The sequence below is a fragment of the Salvelinus alpinus genome, chromosome 10 (genome assembly GCF_045679555.1).
Source record: "Salvelinus alpinus chromosome 10, SLU_Salpinus.1, whole genome shotgun sequence".
Lineage (NCBI taxonomy): Eukaryota > Metazoa > Chordata > Actinopteri > Salmoniformes > Salmonidae > Salvelinus > Salvelinus alpinus.
In genome coordinates this window covers 85,578,215-85,594,998 of record NC_092095.1, presented here as the reverse complement: position 1 = coordinate 85,594,998, position 16,784 = coordinate 85,578,215, and the positions used below count along the sequence as shown (strand labels likewise).

Here is a 16,784-nt window from a genome sequence, read left to right as displayed (position 1 = left end):
GAGCAAGGGGAGCAACTACTTCAAGGTCTCAGAGCGAGTGACGTCACCGATTGAAACGCTATTAGCGCGCACCACCGCTAACTAGCTAGCCATTTCACATCGGTTACATAAACAAACTTGTGCACAAAATTGGAGAGAAATAAGCTTTTTGTGCGTATGGAACATTTCTGGGATCTTTTATTTCAGCTCATGAAACATGGAAACAACACTTTACACGTTGGGATTTTATTTTTGTTCAGTTTAGTTTTAGAGATGTTCAGGACCAGTTTATTACTGGCCACACATTCCAAAACAGACTGCAACTCCTGGTTAAGGGTTTCAGTGACTTCATTAGCTGTGGTTGCTGACACGTGTATATATGGTTGAATCATCAGCATACATGGACACACAGGTTTTGTTTAATGCCAGTGGTTCCCAAACTAGGGGTCGTGACCCCATGTGAAGGTCGCCTGATAGAATTTCCAAAATCCCCCCCAAAATTAACTAATATTTTAAAACAAATATATCTATTTTGTATCTCAATCACACCAATCAGGTGGGTATATGCTGCTAAACACCAATCAGGTGGGTATATGCTGCTAAACACCAATCAGGTGGGTATATGCTGCTAAGACCGGTGGGGTCAACATGGTAGACCGGTGGGGTCAGCATGGTAGACCGGTGGGGTCAGCATGGTAGACCGGTGGGGTCAGCATGGTAGACCGGTGGGGTCAGCATGGTAGACCGGTGGGGTCAGCATGGTAGACCGGTGGGGTCAACATGGTAGACCGGTGGGGTCAGCATGGTAGACCGGTGGGGTCAACATGGTAGACCGGTGGGGTCATAATGGTAGACCGGTGGGGTCAGCATGGTAGACCGGTGGGGTCAGCATGGTATACCGGTGGGGTCAACGTGTTTGACCGGTGGGATCAGCATGGTAGACCGGTGGGGTCAGCATGGTAGACCGGTGGGGTCAGCATGGTAGACCGGTGGGGTCAGCATGGTAGACCGGTGGGGTCAGCATGTTAGACCGGTGGGGTCAACATGATAGACCGGTGGGGTCAGCATGGTAGACCGGTGGGGTCAACATGATAGACCGGTGGGGTCAGCATGGTAGACCGGTGGGGTCAGCATGGTAGACCGGTGGGGTCATAATGGTAGACCGGTGGGGTCAGCATGGTAGACCGGTGGGGTCAGCATGGTAGACCGGTGGGGTCAGCATGGTAGACCGGTGGGGTCAGCATGGTAGACCGGTGGGGTCAGCATGGTAGACCGGTGGGGTCAGCATGGTAGACCGGTGGGGTCAGCATGTTAGACCGGTGGGGTCAACATGATAGACCGGTGGGGTCAGCATGGTAGACCGGTGGGGTCAACATGATAGACCGGTGGGGTCAGCATGGTAGACCGGTGGGGTCAACATGGTAGACCGGTGGGGTAAGCATGGTAGACCGGTGGGGTCAGCGTGGTAGACCGGTGGGGTCAGCGTGGTAGACCGGTGGGGTCAGCGTGGTAGACCGGTGGGGTCAACGTGGTAGACCGGTGGGGTCAGCGTGGTAGACCGGTGGGGTCAACGTGGTAGACCGGTGGGGTCAGCATGGTAGACCGGTGGGGTCAGCATGGTAGACCGGTGGGGTCAGCATGGTAGACCGGTGGGGTCAGCATGGTAGACCGGTGGGGTCAGCATGGTAGACCGGTGGGGTCAGCATGGTAGACCGGTGGGGTCAACATGGTAAACCAGGTTGTCTTGAACTAGGATGTTCTCACCTGTTACTCTCTTTGTTCTGGTCCTGGTTCTCTAAATCTGTCAGCTGCTCCAGAGGGTCCCGGAGGTCCTGACAACATACACACCTACGGTTACAACACACTGGAAGCAAAACACACACACACACACCCCATCTACTGTTACAACACACTGGAAGCAAAACACACACACACACCCCATCTACTGTTACAACACACTGGAAGCAAAACACACACACACACACCCCATCTACTGTTACAACACACTGGAAGCAAAACAAACACACACACACCCCATCTACTGTTACAACACACTGGAAGTAAAACACACACACACACCCCACCTACTGTTACAACACACTGGAAGCAAAACCAACACACACCCCACCTACTGTTACAACACACTGGAAGCAAAACCAACACACACCCCACCTACTGTTACAACACACTGGAAGCAAAACCAACACACACCCCATCTACTGTTACAACACACTGGAAGCAAAACACACACACACCCCATCTACTGTTACAACACACTGGAAGCAAAACACACGCACACCCCATCTACTGTTACAACACACTGGAAGCAAAACACACACACACCCCATCTACTGTTACAACACACTGGAAGCAAAACACACGCACACACCCCACCTACTGTTACAACACACTGGAAGCAAAACACACAAACACACACCATCTACTGTTACAACACACTGGAAGCAAAACAAACACACACACACACCCCATCTACTGTTACAACACACTGGAAGCAAAACAAACACACACACACACACCATCTACTGTTACAACACACTGGAAGCAAAACCAACACACACACACACCCCATCTACTGTTACAACACAGTGGAAGCAAAACAAACACACACCCCATCTACTGTTACAACACACTGGAAGTAAAACAAACACACACACACACCTGTAATGTACGTGCAACCCGTCTCACACGTACCTTGAGAGTGGTGAACTGGTAGGGGACAAGGCCTTTAAAAGACTCATGAATCCCACTCATCACATCGGCTGTCCTCTCCCAGAACTGGAGGAGGGTGATCTGGAAAGAGACTGTACTGCATTAACACAGACCGCTACTATGCAACGAGACACACACACCGCTACTATGCAACGAGACACACACACCGCTACTATGCAACGACACGCACAGACCGCTACTATGCAACGAGACACACACACCGCTACTATGCAACGACACGCACAGACCGCTACTATGCAACGACACTCACAGACCGCTACTATGCAACGACACGCACACACCGCTACTATGCAACGACACACACAGACCGCTACTATGCAACGACACGCACAGACCGCTACTATGCAACGACACGCACAGACAGCTACTATGCAACGACACACACAGACCGCTACTATGCAACGACACACACAGACAGCTACTATGCAACGACACACACAGACCGCTACTATGCAACGACACACACAGACCGCTACTATGCAACGACACACACAGACCTCTACTATGCATTAACACACACAGACCGCTACTATGCAACGACACGCACACACCGCTACTATGCAACGACACGCACAGACCGCTACTATGCAACGACACGCACAGACCGCTACTATGCAACGACACACACAGGCCGCTACTATGCAACGACACACACAGACCGCTACTATGCAACGACACGCACAGACCGCTACTATGCAACGACACGCACACACCGCTACTATGCAACGACACACACAGGCCGCTACTATGCAACGACACGCACAGACCGCTACTATGCAACGACACGCACAGACCGCTACTATGCAACGACACACACAGACAGCTACTATGCAACGACACACACAGACCGCTACTATGCAACGACACACACAGACAGCTACTATGCAACGACACACACAGACCGCTACTATGCAACGACACACACAGACCTCTACTATGCATTAACACACACAGACCGCTACTATGCAACGACACGCACACACCGCTACTATGCAACGACACACACAGACCGCTACTATGCAACGACACACACAGACCTCTACTATGCATTAACACACACAGACCGCTACTATGCAACGACACGCACACACCGCTACTATGCAACGACACGCACAGACCGCTACTATGCAACGACACGCACAGACCGCTACTATGCAACGATACGCACAGACCGCTACTATGCAACGACACGCACACACCGCTACTATGCAACGACACACACAGACCGCTACTATGCAACGACACGCACAGACCGCTACTATGCAACGACACGCACAGACCGCTACTATACAACGACACACACAGACCGCTACTATGCAACGACACACACACAGACCGCTACTATGCAACGACACACACACAGACCGCTACTATGCAACGACACTCACAGACCGCTACTATGCAACGACACACACACAGACCGCTACTATGCAACGACACGCACAGACCGCTACTAACAGACCGCTACTATGCAACGACACACACAGACCGCTACTATGCAACGACACGCACAGACCGCTACTATGCAACGACACGCACAGACCGCCACTATGCAACGACACACACAGACCGCTACTAACAGACCGCTACTATGCAACGACACGCACAGACCGCTACTAACAGACCGCTACTATGCAACGACACACACAGACCGCTACTATGCAACGACACACACACACCGCTAGTATGCAACGACACACACAGACCGCTACTATGCAACGACACACACACACCGCTAGTATGCAACGACACTCACAGACCGCCACTATGCAACGACACACACAGACCGCTACTATGCAACGACACACACACACCGCTAGTATGCAACGACACACACAGACCGCTACTATGCAACGACACTCACAGAACGCTACTATGCAACGACACACACAGACCGCTACTATGCAACGACACACGCACACCGCTAGTATGCAACGACACTCGCAGACCGCTACTATGCAACGACACGCACAGACCGCTACTATGCAACGACACTCACAGACCGCTACTATGCAACGACACTCACAGACCGCTACTATGCAACGACACTCACAGACCGCTACTATGCAACGACACGCACAGACCGCTACTATGCAACGACACTCACAGACCGCTACTATGCAACGACACACACACACCGCTACTATGCAACGACACACAGACCGCTACTATGCAACGACACGCACAGACCTCTACTATGCAACGACACGCACAGACCGCCACTATGCAACAACACGCACAGACCGCTACTATGCAACGACACACACAGACAGCTACTATGCAACGACACGCACAGACCGCCACAATGCAACGACACACACATACCGCTACTATGCAACGACACGCACAGACCGCTACTATGCAACGACACGTACAGACCGCCACTATGCAACGACACGCACACACCGCTACTATGCAACGACACACACATACCGCTACTATGCAACGACACGCACAGACCGCTACTATGCAACGACACGTACAGACCGCCACTATGCAACAACACGCACAGACCGCTACTATGCAACGACACACACAGACAGCTACTATGCAACGACACGCACAGACCGCCACAATGCAACGACACACACATACCGCTACTATGCAACGACACGCACAGACCGCTACTATGCAACGACACGTACAGACCGCCACTATGCAACAACACGCACAGACCGCTACTATGCAACGACACACACAGACCGCTACTATGCAACGACACGCACAGACCGCTACTATGCAACGACACGCACACACCGCTACTATGCAACGACACACACAGACCGCCACTATGCAACGACACACACAGGCCGCTACTATGCAACGACACGCACACACCGCTACTATGCAACGACACACACAGACCGCCACTATGCAACGACACACACAGGCCGCTACTATGCAACGACACGCACACACCGCTACTATGCAACGACACGCACATACCGCTACTATGCAACGACACGCACAGACCGCTACTATGCAACGACACACACAGACCGCTACTATGCAACGACACGCACAGACCGCCACAATGCAACGACACACACATACCGCTACTATGCAACGACACGCACAGACCGCTACTATGCAACGACACGCACAGACCGCCACTATGCAACGACACACACAGACCGCTACTATGCAACGACACACACAGACCGCTACTAACAGACCGCTACTATGCAACGACACACAGACCGCTACTATGCAACGACACACACAGACCTCTACTATGCATTAACACACACAGACCGCTACTATGCAACGACACGCACACACCGCTACTATGCAACGACACGCACACACCGCTACTATGCAACGACACGCACACACCGCTACTATGCAACGACACACACAGACCGCTACTATGCAACGACACACACAGACCGCTACTATGCAACGACACACACAGACCGCTACTATGCATTAACACACACACACCGCTACTATGCAACGACACGCACAGACCGCTACTATGCAACGACACGCACACACCGCTACTATGCAACGACACACACAGACCGCTACTATGCATTAACACACACACACCGCTACTATGCAACGACACGCACAGACCGCTACTATGCAACGACACGCACAGACCGCTACTATGCAACGACACGCACACACCGCTACTATGCAACGACACACACACACCGCTACTATGCAACGACACACAGACCGCTACTATGCAACGACACGCACAGACCGCTACTATGCAACGACACGCACAGACCGCTACTATACAACGACACACACAGACCGCTACTATGCAACGACACACACACAGACCGCTACTATGCAACGACACACACACAGACCGCTACTATGCAACGACACTCACAGACCGCTACTATGCAACGACACACACACAGACCGCTACTATGCAACGACACGCACAGACCGCTACTAACAGACCGCTACTATGCAACGACACACACAGACCGCTACTATGCAACGACACGCACAGACCGCTACTATGCAACGACACGCACAGACCGCCACTATGCAACGACACACACAGACCGCTACTATGCAACGACACACACAGACCGCTACTATGCAACGACACACACACACCGCTAGTATGCAACGACACACACAGACCGCTACTATGCAACGACACTCACAGAACGCTACTATGCAACGACACACACAGACCGCTACTATGCAACGACACACGCACACCGCTAGTATGCAACGACACTCGCAGACCGCTACTATGCAACGACACGCACAGACCGCTACTATGCAACGACACTCACAGACCGCTACTATGCAACGACACTCACAGACCGCTACTATGCAACGACACTCACAGACCGCTACTATGCAACGACACGCACAGACCGCTACTATGCAACGACACTCACAGACCGCTACTATGCAACGACACACACACAGACCGCTACTATGCAACGACACACAGACCGCTACTATGCAACGACACGCACAGACCTCTACTATGCAACGACACGCACAGACCTCTACTATGCAACGACACGCACAGACCGCCACTATGCAACGACACACACAGACCGCTACTATGCAACGACACGCACAGACCGCCACTATGCAACGACACGCACAGGCCGCTACTATGCAACGACACACACAGACCGCTACTATGCAACGACACGCACAGACCGCTACTATGCAACGACACGCACAGACCACTACTATGCAACGACACACACAGGCCGCTACTATGCAACGACACGCACATACCGCTACTATGCAACGACACGCACAGACCGCTACTATGCAACGACACACACAGACCGCTACTATGCAACGACACACACAGACCGCTACTATGCAACGACACGCACAGACCGCCACAATGCAACGACACACACATACCGCTACTATGCAACGACACGCACAGACCGCTACTATGCAACGACACGCACAGACCGCCACTATGCAACGACACACACAGACCGCTACTATGCAACGACACACACAGACAGCTACTATGCAACGACACGCACAGACCGCTACTATGCAACGACACACAGACCGCTACTATGCAACGACACACACACACCGCTACTATGCAACGACACGTACAGACCGCTACTATGCAACGACACGCACAGACCGCCACTATGCAACGACACACACAGACCGCTACTATGCAACGACACGCACAGACCGCTACTATGCAACGACACACACAGACGGCTACTATGCAACGACACGCACAGACCGCTACTATGCAACGACACACACAGACCGCTACTATGCAACGACACACACAGACCGCTACTATGCAACGACACACACAGACCGCTACTAACAGACCGCTACTATGCAACGACTTACACAGACCGCTACTATGCAACGACACACACAGACCGCTACTATGCATTAACACACACAGACCGCTACTATGCAACGACACACACAGACCACTACTATGCAACGACACACACAGACCGCTACTATGCAACGACACGCACAGACCGCTACTATGCAACGATACGCACAGACCGCTACTATGCAACGAAACGCACACACCGCTACTATGCAACGACACGCACAGACCGCTACTATGCAACGACACGCACAGACCGCTACTATGCAACGATACGCACACACCGCTACTATGCAACGACACGCACAGACCGCTACTATGCAACGATACGCACAGACCGCTACTATGCAACGAAACGCACACACCGCTACTATGCAACGACACGCACAGACCGCTACTATGCAACGAAACGCACACACCGCTACTATGCAACGACACACACAGACCGCTACTATGCAACGACACGCACAGACCGCTACTATGCAACGACACACACACACCGCTACTATGCAACGACACACACAGACCGCTACTATGCAACGACACACACAGACCGCTACTATGCAACGACACACAGACAGACCTGGTAGAACAGACATACAGACAGACAGACAGACAGACAGACCTGGTATGTGCAGAGGGAGTGAGATAGATAGACAGACAGACCTGGTATGAGCAGAGGGAGTGAGACAGATAGACAGACGGACCTGGTATGTGCAGAGGGAGTGAGACAGATAGACAGACAGGCCTGGTATGAACAGAGGGAGTGAGACAGATAGACAGACAGACCTGGTATGTGCAGAGGGAGTGAGACAGATAGACAGACAGACCTGGTATGAACAGAGGGAGTGAGACAGATAGACAGACAGACCTGGTATGTGCAGAGGGAGTGAGACAGATAGACAGACAGACCTGGTATGTGCAGAGGGAGTGAGACAGCATGTTACAACGGGAGGCTCCCAGCATGTCGACCTTCTGACAGACATCGTTCTTCAGCTTCTCAAACAGATCCTTCGAACCTCTGACCTGGGACTGCACCTGGTGGGCCATACACACAGGGTTAACACACACAGTACCTGGTGGGCCATACACACAGGGTTAACACACACAGTACCTGGTGGGCCATACACACAGGGTTAACACACACAGTACCTGGTGGGCCATACACACAGGTTTAACACACACAGCACCTGGTGGGCCATACACACAGGGTTAACACACACAGTACCTGGTGGGCCATACACACAGTACCTGGTGGGCCATACACACAGCACCTGGTGGGCCATACACACAGCACCTGGTGGGCCATACACACAGGGTTAACACACACAGTACCTGGTGGGCCATACACACAGGGTTAACACACACAGTACCTGGTGGGCCATACACACAGTACCTGGTGGGCCATACACACAGGGTTAACACACACATCACCTGGTGGGCCATACACACAGGGTTAACACACACAGCACCTGGTGGGCCATACACACAGCACCTGGTGGGCCATACACACAGGGTTAACACACACAGCACCTGGTAGGCCATACACACAGGGTTAACACACACAGCACCTGGTGGGCCATACACACAGGGTTAACACACACAGCACCTGGTGGGCCATACACACAGTACCTGGTGGACCATACACACAGGGTTAACACACACACTACCTGGTGGGCCATACACACAGGGTTAACACACACAGCACCTGGTGGGCCATACACACAGTACCTGGTGGACCATACACACAGGGTTAACACACACAGCACCTGGTGGGCCATACACACAGGTTAACACACACTGCACCTGGTGGGCCATACACACAGGGTTAACACACACAGTACCTGGTGGGCCATACACACAGGGTTAACACACACTGCACCTGGTGGGCCATACACACAGCACCTGGTGGACCACACACACAGGGTTAACACACACAGCACCTGGTGGGCCATACACACAGGGTTAACACACACAGTACCTGGTGGACCATACACACAGGGTTAACACACACAGCACCTGGTGGGCCATACACACAGGGTTAACACACACAGTACCTGGTGGGCCATACACACAGGGTTAACACACACAGCACCTGGTGGGCCATACACACAGCACCTGGTGGGCCATACACACAGCACCTGGTGGGCCATACACACAGGGTTAACACACACAGTACCTGGTGGGCCATACACACAGGGTTAACACACACTGCACCTGGTGGGCCATACACACAGCACCTGGTGGACCACACACACAGGGTTAACACACACAGCACCTGGTGGGCCATACACACAGGGTTAACACATACAGTACCTGGTGGACCATACACACAGGGTTAACACACACAGCACCTGGTGGGCCATACACACAGCACCTGGTGGGCCATACACACAGCACCTGGTGGGCCATACACACAGGGTTAACACACACAGCACCTGGTGGGCCATACACACAGGGTTAACACACACAGCACCTGGTGGGCCATACACACAGGGTTAACACACACAGTACCTGGTGGGCCATACACACAGCACCTGGTGGGCCATACACACAGGGTTAACACACACAGCACCTGGTGGGCCATACACACAGGGTTAACACACACAGTACCTGGTGGGCCATACACACAGGGTTAACACACACAGCACCTGGTGGGCCATACACACAGCACCTGGTGGGCCATACACACAGGGTTAACACACACAGCACCTGGTGGGCCATAAACACAGGGTTAACACACACAGTACCTGGTGGGCCATACACACAGGGTTAACACACACAGCACCTGGTGGACCATACACACAGGGTTAACACACACAGCACCTGGTGGGCCATACACACAGGGTTAACACACACAGCACCTAGTGGGCCATACACACAGGGTTAACACACACAGTACCTGGTGGGCCATACACACAGGGTTAACACACACAGTACCTGGTGGACCACACACACAGGGTTAACACACACAGTACCTGGTGGACCACACACACAGGGTTAACACACACAGTACCTGGTGGACCATACACACAGGGTTAACACACACAGTACCTGGTGGACCATACACACAGGGTTAACACACACAGCACCTGGTGGACCATACACACAGGGTTAACACACACAGTACCTGGTGGACCATACACACAGGGTTAACACACACAGCACCTGGTGGGCCATACACACAGGGTTAACACACACAGTACCTGGTGGGCCATACACACAGGGTTAACACACACAGCACCTGGTGGGCCATACACACAGTACCTGGTGGACCATACACACAGGTTAACACACACAGTACCTGGTGGACCATACACACAGGGTTAACACACACAGCACCTGGTGGGCCATACACACAGTACCTGGTGGACCATACACACAGTACCTGGTGGACCATACACACAGTACCTGGTGGACCATACACACAGTACCTGGTGGACCATACACACAGTACCTGGTGGACCACACACACAGTACCTGGTGGACCATACACACAGTACCTGGTGGACCATACACACAGTACCTGGTGGACCATACACACAGTACCTGGTGGACCATACACACAGTACCTGGTGGACCATACACACAGTACCTGGTGGACCATACACACAGTACCTGGTGGACCATACACACAGTACCTGGTGGACCATACACACAGGGTTAACACACCTTGCGGAACTTGTCCAGATGTTTACAGGTGTCCGGGTCGAGTTCCTGAGAGACATCCTTCATCCAGAGCAGCGCTCCACGGTATTCCGTCCTGGATTTCTCCATCCGGGTCACGGTCAGGAGCGTGTCAGCGATCGCACGCCGCCGAAACGTCTCCACCTCCTGCTCCATCCGGTGTAAGGGTGGGCACAGGACCAGCCTGACACATTAACATAGCAGATCCAGTATTAACTCTGGGGGTGGGCACAGGACCAGCCTGACACATTAACATAGCAGATCCAGTATTAACTCTGGGGACGGGCACAGGACCAGCCTGACACATTAACATAGCAGATCCAGTATTAACTCTGGGTCCGGGCAACACAGGGCCTTGCTGGGTTAGGGGTGAGGATGGTTCTGACCTCTGCAGGGCCTTGCTGGGTTAGAGGTTAGGATGGTTCTGACCTCTACAGGGCCTTGCTGGGTTAGGGGTGAGGATGGTTCTGACCTCTACAGGGCCTTGCTGGGTTAGGGGTGAGGATGGTTCTGACCTCTACAGGGCCTTGCTGGGTTAGGATGGTTCTGACCTCTACAGGGCCTTGCTGGGTTAGGATGGTTCTGACCTCTACAGGGCCTTGCTGGGTTAGGGGTGAGGATGGTTCTGACCTCTACAGGGCCTTGCTGGGTTAGGGGTGAGGATGGTTCTGACCTCTACAGGGCCGTGCTGGGTGAGGATGGTTCTGACCTCTGCAGGGCCTTGCTGGGTTAGGATGGTTCTGACCTCTACAGGGCCTTGCTGGGTTAGGATGGTTCTGACCTCTGCAGGGCCTTGCTGGGTTAGGATGGTTCTGACCTCTACAGGGCCTTGCTGGGTTAGGATGGTTCTGACCTCTGCAGGGCCTTGCTGGGTTAGGGGTTAGGATGGTTCTGACCTCTACAGGGCCTTGCTGGGTTAGGGGTGAGGATGGTTCTGACCTCTACAGGGCCTTGCTGGGTTAGGGGTGAGGATGGTTCTGACCTCTGCAGGGCCTTGCTGGGTTAGGGGTGAGGATGGTTCTGACCTCTACAGGGCCTTGCTGGGTTAGGGGTGAGGATGGTTCTGACCTCTACAGGGCCTTGCTGGGTTAGGATGGTTCTGACCTCTACAGGGCCTTGCTGGGTTAGGATGGTTCTGACCTCTACAGGGCCTTGCTGGGTTAGGATGGTTCTGACCTCTACAGGGCCGTGCTGGGTTAGGATGGTTCTGACCTCTGCTGGGCCGTGCTGGGTTAGGGGTTAGGATGGTTCTGACCTCTACAGGGCCGTGCTGGGTTAGGATGGTTCTGACCTCTGCTGGGCCGTGCTGGGTTAGGATGGTTCTGACCTCTACAGGGCCTTGCTGGGTTAGGATGGTTCTGACCGCTACAGGGCCTTGCTGGGTTAGGATGGTTCTGACCTCTACAGGGCCTTGCTGGGTTAGGATGGTTCTGACCTCTACAGGGCCTTGCTGGGTTAGGGGTGAGGATGGTTCTGACCTCTACAGGGCCTTGCTGGGTTAGGGGTGAGGATGGTTCTGACCTCTGCTTGGCTGAGGCACACAGGGCCTTGCTGGTTGCGTCCATCATGTTTCCAGCCTTGGTGCGGTCGTGTTCTGCCTGGAACCTCAGAAACATCCCCAACTCATTCTCCTCCTGAGACAGGTCTGGAACACAGGAATGTCACAACCTCAACATAACCTAACATAACCTCAACATAACCTAACCATTACCCTCCTGAGACAGGTCTGGAACACAGGAATGTCACAACCTCAACATAACCTAACATAACCTCAACATAACCTAACCATTACCCTCCTGAGACAGGTCTGGAACACAGGAATGTCACAACCTCAACATAACCTAACATAACCTCAACATAACCTAACCATTACCCTCCTGAGACAGGTCTGGAACACAGGAATGTCACAACCTCAACATAACCTAACATAACCTCAACATAACCTAACCATTACCCTCCTGAGACAGGTCTGGAACACAGGAATGTCACAACCTCAACATAACCTCAACATAACCCTAACATAACCTAACCAAAACTCAACATAACCTAACCCAAACTCAACCTAACCCAAACTCAACATAACCTAACCCTCCTGAGACAGGTCTGGAACACAGGAATGTCATAACCTCAACATAACCTAACCCTCCTGAGACAGGTCTGGAACACAGGAATGTCATAACCTAACATAACCTCAACATAACCTAACCCTCCTGAGACAGGTCTGGAACACAGGAATGTCATAACCTCAACATAACCTAACCCTCCTGAGACAGGTCTGGAACACAGGAATGTCATAACCTCAACATAACCTAACCCTCCTGAGACAGGTCTGGAACACAGGAATGTCATAACCTCAACATAACCTAACCCTCCTGAGACAGGTCTGGAACACAGGAATGTCATAACCTCAACATAACCTAACATAACCTCAACATAACCTAACACTCCTGAGACAGGTCTGGAACACAGGAATGTCATAACCTCAACATAACCTAACATAACCTCAACATAACCTAACCCTCCTGAGACAGGTCTGGAACACACAGGGAGGGAGAGTGGGGTTCTCAGGGAAGAGAACAGTATTATCCTCTGTCTATTTCCTGGTCTGAATTTAATAAAGTGGTAATCGTAGTAACAGGGGTAACTCACGTGTGATCCTCCGCTGGTATTTCTCAATCACCTTCAGCAGCTCAGTGGAGGTGGTCTGGACCGAGTGGAACAACTAGAGAGAGAGAGAGAGAGAGAGAGAGAGAGACACAGACAGACAGACAGACAGACAGACAGACAGACAGACAGACAGACAGACAGACAGACAGGCAGACAGGCAGACAGACAGACAGACAGGCAGACAGGCAGAGTCAGGTTGTATCTGATCCCTGGCTGCAGCACAAAGCTGATCTAATCATATAGACACACTACTGTTATACCTGTCTGCAAACGTCCTATACAGACAGAACTGCAGAGCTATCTTACTCTGATCCAGACAACAGTTAGTAACACAGAGAGAACTGGACAGGAAACAGAACGTGTCGATCAGTTAGTAACACAGAGAGAGAACTGGACAGGAAACAGAACGTGTGGATCAGTTAGTAACACAGAGAGAGAACTGGACAGGAAACAGAACGTGTGGATCAGTTAGTAACACAGAGAGAGAACTGGACAGGAAACAGAACGTGTGGTTCAGTTAGTAACACAGAGAGAGAACTGGACAGGAAACAGAACGTGTGGTTCAGTTAGTAACACAGAGAGAGACCTGGACAGGAAACAGAACGTGTGGATCAGTTAGTAACACAGAGAGAGACCTGGACAGGAAACAGAACGTGTGGATCAGTTAGTAACACAGAGAGAGAACTGGACAGGAAACAGAACGTGTGGATCAGTTAGTAACACAGAGAGAGAACTGGACAGGAAACAGAACGTGTGGATCAGTTAGTAACACAGAGAGAACTGGACAGGAAACAGAACGTGTGGATCAGTTAGTAACACAGAGAGAGAACTGGACAGGAAACAGAACGTGTGTTTCAGTTAGTAACACAGAGAGAACTGGACAGGAAACAGAACGTGTGGATCAGTTAGTAACACAGAGAGAACTGGACAGGAAACAGAACGTGTGGATCAGTTAGTAACACAGAGAGAACTGGACAGGAAACAGAACGTGTGGATCAGTTAGTAACACAGAGAGAACTGGACAGGAAACAGAACGTGTGGATCAGTTAGTAACACAGAGAGAGACCTGGACAGGAAACAGAACGTTCAGTTAGTAACACAGAGAGAACTGGACAGGAAACAGAACGTGTGGATCAGTTAGTAACACAGAGAGAACTGGACAGGAAACAGAACGTGTGGATCAGTTAGTAACACAGAGAGAGAACTGGACAGGAAACAGAACGTGTGGATCAGTTAGTAACACAGAGAGAGAACTGGACAGGAAACAGAACGTGTGGTTCAGTTAGTAACACAGAGAGAGAACTGGACAGGAAACAGAACGTGTGGATCAGTTAGTAACACAGAAAGAGAACTGGACAGGAAACAGAACGTGTCGATCAGTTAGTAACACAGAGAGAACTGGACAGGAAACAGAACGTGTGGATCAGTTAGTAACACAGAGAGAACTGGACAGGAAACAGAACGTGTGGATCAGTTAGTAACACAGAGAGAGACCTGGACAGGAAACAGAACGTTCAGTTAGTAACACAGAGAGAACTGGACAGGAAACAGAACGTGTGGTTCAGTTAGTAACACAGAGAGAGAACTGGACAGGAAACAGAACGTGTCGATCAGTTAGTAACACAGAGAGAACTGGACAGGAAACAGAACGTGTGGATCAGTTAGTAACACAGAGAGAACTGGACAGGAAACAGAACGTGTGGATCAGTTAGTAACACAGAGAGAGAACTGGACAGGAAACAGAACGTGTGGATCAGTTAGTAACACAGAGAGAGAACTGGACAGGAAACAGAACGTGTGGATCAGTTAGTAACACAGAGAGAACTGGACAGGAAACAGAACGTGTGGATCAGTTAGTAACACAGAGAGAGAACTGGACAGGAAACAGAACGTGTGTTTCAGTTAGTAACACAGAGAGAACTGGACAGGAAACAGAACGTGTGGATCAGTTAGTAACACAGAGAGAACTGGACAGGAAACAGAACGTGTGGATCAGTTAGTAACACAGAGAGAACTGGACAGGAAACAGAACGTGTGGATCAGTTAGTAACACAGAGAGAACTGGACAGGAAACAGAACGTGTGGATCAGTTAGTAACACAGAGAGAGACCTGGACAGGAAACAGAACGTTCAGTTAGTAACACAGAGAGAACTGGACAGGAAACAGAACGTGTGGATCAGTTAGTAACACAGAGAGAACTGGACAGGAAACAGAACGTGTGGATCAGTTAGTAACACAGAGAGAGAACTGGACAGGAAACAGAACGTGTGGATCAGTTAGTAACACAGAGAGAGAACTGGACAGGAAACAGAACGTGTGGTTCAGTTAGTAACACAGAGAGAGAACTGGACAGGAAACAGAACGTGTGGATCAGTT

The 16,784-nt window shown here is 51.6% G+C and overlaps 1 protein-coding gene across 1 annotated transcript in view; it reads right to left on the bottom strand.

Annotated features, from left to right (window-relative positions):
* LOC139532896 (islet cell autoantigen 1-like protein) overlaps window positions 1-16,784 on the bottom strand; it is a 55,062-nt gene that overhangs the window by 19,393 nt on the left and 18,885 nt on the right. Inside the window, exons 4-9 of the mRNA XM_071331058.1 lie at window positions 14,390-14,462; window positions 13,262-13,385; window positions 11,726-11,924; window positions 8,966-9,091; window positions 2,692-2,790; window positions 1,744-1,811 (exon numbers count right to left, since the gene is read on the bottom strand). Coding sequence (XP_071187159.1) covers window positions 1,744-1,811; window positions 2,692-2,790; window positions 8,966-9,091; window positions 11,726-11,924; window positions 13,262-13,385; window positions 14,390-14,462 — 689 coding nt within the window. The remainder of the gene's footprint in view (window positions 1-1,743; window positions 1,812-2,691; window positions 2,791-8,965; window positions 9,092-11,725; window positions 11,925-13,261; window positions 13,386-14,389; window positions 14,463-16,784) is intronic.